Source organism: Solanum dulcamara, chromosome 2, assembly GCF_947179165.1.
Source record: "Solanum dulcamara chromosome 2, daSolDulc1.2, whole genome shotgun sequence".
In the NCBI taxonomy this organism is placed as follows: Eukaryota; Viridiplantae; Streptophyta; class Magnoliopsida; order Solanales; family Solanaceae; genus Solanum; species Solanum dulcamara.
Genome location: NC_077238.1, coordinates 12,056,987 through 12,062,108, shown reverse-complemented (window position 1 = coordinate 12,062,108; position 5,122 = coordinate 12,056,987). Strand labels below are relative to the sequence as shown.

The following is a 5,122-nucleotide window of genomic DNA, read 5'->3' as shown; positions in this document are numbered from 1 at the left end:
CCAGGCTGATTACGCCTAAATCCTGCACATCTCATAGTGGCGCGCCGCGCCAAGGACCAAACTACTGAGGCATATTTCTGACACGATAGTGGTGCGTCGCGCCCTTACAGCGCCAAGGCCAATATTTTCTGGGTTATGGAAATTGGCTTGAAAAACCCTGCACACCTTTTAGTGGTGTGCCGCACTAGAGCCCAAACTACTGAGGCATGTTTCTGGCGCGATAGTGGCGCGTCGCGCCACTGCGGAGCCAAGCCCAGTTTTCCAGCAATCTCAACCCAGGCCTGAAAATCTCTACTGTGCTAGTTCATCTTAGGATCGTCATATCTTTTGACTCCGAACTCCAAAATTACATTCTTGGTGGCATTGGAAAGTCGACCCAACGACCTTTAATTTGATGGGTCCTGGGCCACCCAGATTGTCGTCTTTCAAAAGATAGGATCGTTAGAAGTCGACCCCTCATATGAACTCATCCTAAAACTTAGCCACGACGAATCTTTTGGACTTAGCTTGGTCCTAGGGGTCTTTCGTGACCCCACATCACCTCTAGCACTTCTCAATTTCTCAAGGACTCATCTTAATTCCTGCAAATGCTCCACAATACTCGAGTTCGACCCTACCCGAATACAAGAAGGGTACGAATCTTAGGGAAAAATCTTGAGGGGTGTTACACGATGTGTGTCACAGACCAAATGGGAACCAACTATAAAAGTTGTCAGCACCTACTGTGGTTGGTAGGCAAATCAGAAGAGACTACAAACCATGGGACCTAATAGACAAACCTGGTCCCATGAACGATGTGCATCACAAACCAATAGGAATCAACTGTAAAAGCTGCCACCACCTACTGTGGTTGGTGGGCAGCAGCTGAAGGACAGCATGAGTCCAGCCAATCAGAGTGGACTAGGTTGTTTCATCCATATAATTAAATATCATTTTTAGGACATGAAATAATTTAGTTCTACACATCATATTTACAAGGCAAAAGAAAAAATGTGTGTGTGCTCAAAAGAAAGAACAACTTCCTAAGGCAGCAAGGGACCTGATCGAGCTATTGTTGAAGAATAGTTTTTAGGTTGTTTCTTTGTTGTAATGTTGAGTCTAGTGGGATAAATATTGTAAGATCAGTTTCTACACCATAAAGAAACATTGATCAGCCTGTTTATCATTAGTGTGTTGGGTTCTTGGTTAAGTGTTGACCTTGAATCAGTGAGTTTCTATATTAACTAAGGGGTAGTTGTGTAGTGAACAATAGTTTTATTGCTAGTTTTCGAATCATTGCTAGAATTTGCCTTGATCGGAGTGTTCAAAGTACGTCAACTAGAGTTGGTTGGGGTAGTGGGCAATAGAGATATTGCTTAGGCTCGAAGTCTTGTAATAGATGTATTGCAAGCCGAGGGGTGGAGAGGGTTAGTGTCTAGTTACAATAGGTTGTAATAGACTACTTTGCTCTTGCATCTTAGTGAAGAATGAAATTAAATAATCATCAGAAATGATACTACTGATCAATCATCAAATTTGAGATCGACTGCTCATAAAATTTGGTGAAGAAAATATGAAAAGAACTCTATAAGTCATTTTCTCACCTTAAGTGATGAGCCATCCAAGCATAGGTGCTTAATCCTTTTTAATATTGGGTTCACATCAAAACACTCAAATGTTACCGTATAGCTGCTAAGGAGAGACAAATTCACAAGTTTTGGAGAAACCATTTTAACAGAATCAACATCAAAACAAAGTTTCAACTCTAAAGTCTCGAGCATTGGAAGAATAAGAGTAGTGTTTCTTGATCGAATAGTACTGACAATTTCAGACTGTTCTAGCTGAAGGCTAATAAGATTGGGAAATTGGGTACCATTCGGCAGCTTAAAGATACACCTTGATAGCTTCAAACGTGTCAATGTTGCACAAGTAAATATGCTATCAGGCAACACATATCTTTCAGCATTGGCCATATCTAGAGTGAGCTTTTGGACACCATGATTTGATACAAAGATGATGCATTGATCCACGTCTGACTGAGATAATATGTGTGTTTCAGAGATAAGATGAAATCCCAGAACATTTCCAGTATGTTGCATTAGAATTTTATGAATTACGGTTGTAGAAGAAGCGCCAATATTAGACACATACTGAAAAAAAAGGGGATCAAACACAAGGTGTGGTTGTGTAGACCATAACCGTCTCCATTGCTTCGATAAGGTGCTACTTCTTGCAGAATATTTGATGGGCACGAGCTCTAGTATTTTATGTAGTATGTCAATTGGTAATTCACAAATAATAGACTTGCTCAGATCACTAGCTAACTTGCTTCTAGCACATCCACTCATTCTTAATTTGTTTCTGCAAATATTTTACATTCAGATTTAGATATTACTTGAGGGCTCTATATATAGATTTTAATGAACAACTTTTAAGTCTCAAGATAACCAATGGGCACTTTCTTGAGTTCTTCAAAGGACTTTTTCTTGAACTTCCCAAGTTTGTTTATTTTCCTATAGGATTTATTTGACATAATAAAGGTGGAACTAATATTTGAAACAGAGCATGTACATAAATGGATTCACATTGATTAACTGTCCGGAAGTAAATGCTACTCCAAATAATAAATTAACGAGGTGTTTCATTGATATTCAGTGGAATTTTAGTTTTTCTGTCTAAATCTTAGTCCATATTAAGTGAATGGTTGGGGATACGACACACCCTTTAAGAAAAATATTGAAGGACATAAATCAAAGACTATTTTTCACTATTTCTCTTTTGATTATTTTCAAAGTATTTTACTAGAAATTGTAAAGTAGTTAAGAATCTTATTAAAGGAAGCATAAATAAGGAAAAAAGTTCCAAAAGTTCTCTTGAACATTGAATAATTCACTTATATTAAATTATAAAAAATAAAAAAAAGTATTAACAATTCATTTAATATGGACCAGAAAAAGCATCATGCAACAACAATAACTATGCCTCAAAGCTAAACAAGTGGGGGTCGACTATATGAATCTTCACTGCATTTTATTGGCCATACTTTTTTTCGTTTAGGATAGTGTGCTATCCATAGATTCCTTTCAATTCATTTCTTTCTTACTGTTTTATGGGCTGGTAGGCGGTAACGTGCGCTTATGCATATACAATAGGGATTGTATTACACTTGAGGTTAATTCTTCTAATTGAGACAAGTCTAACCTCAAATGAAATTATTTTCCACTGCCTATAACCAATTTCGTTTGATTTCAGAGGTTTAGCCAACCAAGAGAATTGGGACGTTAATGAACCACAAGTCACGAAGCAAGAATTTCATAGTAGTAATTCAGGCAGTTTCCTCAAACTAATATTATGATATGTATGTTTTACTGTGCCTCGAGATTATTTTTTTAAGATAAAAAGAATAATTTTATTCATCAAGATTATGAGTACAAATCTATTTATCCCTTGATTCTTCTCTCCTTACATTTCTCCGTAATTCGAGAGACGTTAGTGGTGTATTTCTCGAATTAGGATGATTTGAATTTGATCTCCATCATGAATCGAGGGACGTTAATAGCGTACTTCTCAAACTAGATAGCATGATTTGAACTTGTTCTCCGTGCATTCAAAGGATTTGTGGATCTTCTTAAAGTATTGATTATCAAGAACATTTTGACATATTTTGATCTCTTTGTAAATATTCCATGAATATATGAAATTTTCAAGACCCTCGAGAAACATATAGACACTGCTTGGTACTGTAAAGTGGCACACAACAAAATTTAATAAAAGTTGAACCGAAACAGCAACAGCTGCAACAGAAATTTGCATTTATGCATCTGTCAAATGCAATACATTGTGGCATGAAAAACAGAATGAATAACAAAGAAAAATGAGATTCAAATAAAGTTTTAAATTTTATATTTAAACATAGTAATAAATATCATAGTGAGTAATATAACAAAAGAAGGTCCATACAACTGCTACTAGCTAGGGACAGTGGATTCACGTGTGTTTTGTTTAAGAAATGAATAGTTAAAGTGTCTATTTGTGCACTATGAAAGTTGGAGGTCATACTTAAAATTTGAGGCCAAGTTTAGGGGACAATTTATGTATTATGCCTTTTCTAAAAGTGTGCAAAAATAGAGTTACTAATATTATAATGCATATTCAAAAGATAAATAAATGACATGGTCAATCTTTTAAGTTCATATAGTTCAATTAACTAGGTTAGTCATCATTTGTAAAAAAAGATAAATGACGAATAAATTAAATAAGTTTAGTTTCCATCTCTAGAAAATAGAATTGGAAAAATAGAAAAGAAATTCCATAAATTCTATTAAATTGATATTGTTAAAAGGATATTGATGATTTTTAAGTTTCTTCATTTAATTACACATCTGTTTTTAAAAAATATATATATATATTTCTATATCAATTTCAAATTTAATATAATTCATCATTTTTTAAAGAGTTTATTCAAGTTAATACATAAAAAGGAGTTACGTTGAAATAAAATGAATAGTAAATATAAAAAAAATAAAAAATTAAAATAAAAAGAATGTGTCTAATAAATTTAAATAAAGACAAATTAAAAAGAAGAAATGCTATAAAAGAGAAAAATAATTAAAAATGAGAAGAAGATCCAAACTTTAAGCTTATCCATGACATTGAGACAATTCTTAAACCCCTTATCCACTGAGTTAAGCTTTTCACTTATTTTTTGAGGGTTCATTTTAATATATATACTCATAAAATCAGAATTTGACCTTACATATAGTGTAATATTTGGACGAAGGGAGTTCGGGTGAACCCTTGGACATAACCTAGATCCGCCCCTGCATGTGAGGCGATTCAAAGGCTTTACTTCCTATTAAGTTGATGTACGAGCACAAATGCAAAGTAACCAACGACATAATGTTGAAATACAAGCTTGATAAGTTGCAACTCAATTTCCCTGAGGTGATTAAATGTCACACCTTAGAAACCTTCCAATTCAAGATATTCTAGTGCTGGAATATCATCATCTTCATCAATCACCTAAAGAAGGATTATCAACAAACCAACTTTCAAAACTTTTTGAGGATAAGAATTTAGTACTTTCTTGGCGTTCTTCAGAGTTTTACCTGATGTATAAGAATTGGTCTCAGAAAGATTCTGG

The 5,122-nt window shown here is 34.6% G+C and overlaps 1 protein-coding gene across 1 annotated transcript; it reads right to left on the bottom strand.

Moving 5' to 3' along the window:
- Nucleotides 1-1,571: 1,571 nt before the first annotated feature.
- On the bottom strand, nt 1,572-2,327 carry LOC129870119 (putative F-box/FBD/LRR-repeat protein At4g13965). Its single transcript, XM_055944731.1, has one exon. The coding sequence runs from the start codon at nt 2,325-2,327 to the stop codon at nt 1,572-1,574; it is 756 nt and encodes a 251-aa protein (XP_055800706.1).
- Between the last annotated feature and the right edge of the window lie 2,795 nt (nt 2,328-5,122).

Coding starts and splice junctions, on each gene's coding strand:
- LOC129870119 (XM_055944731.1), bottom strand. CDS start 2,327: ATGAGTGGATGTGCTAGAAGCAAGTTAGCTAGTGATCTGAGCAAGTCT.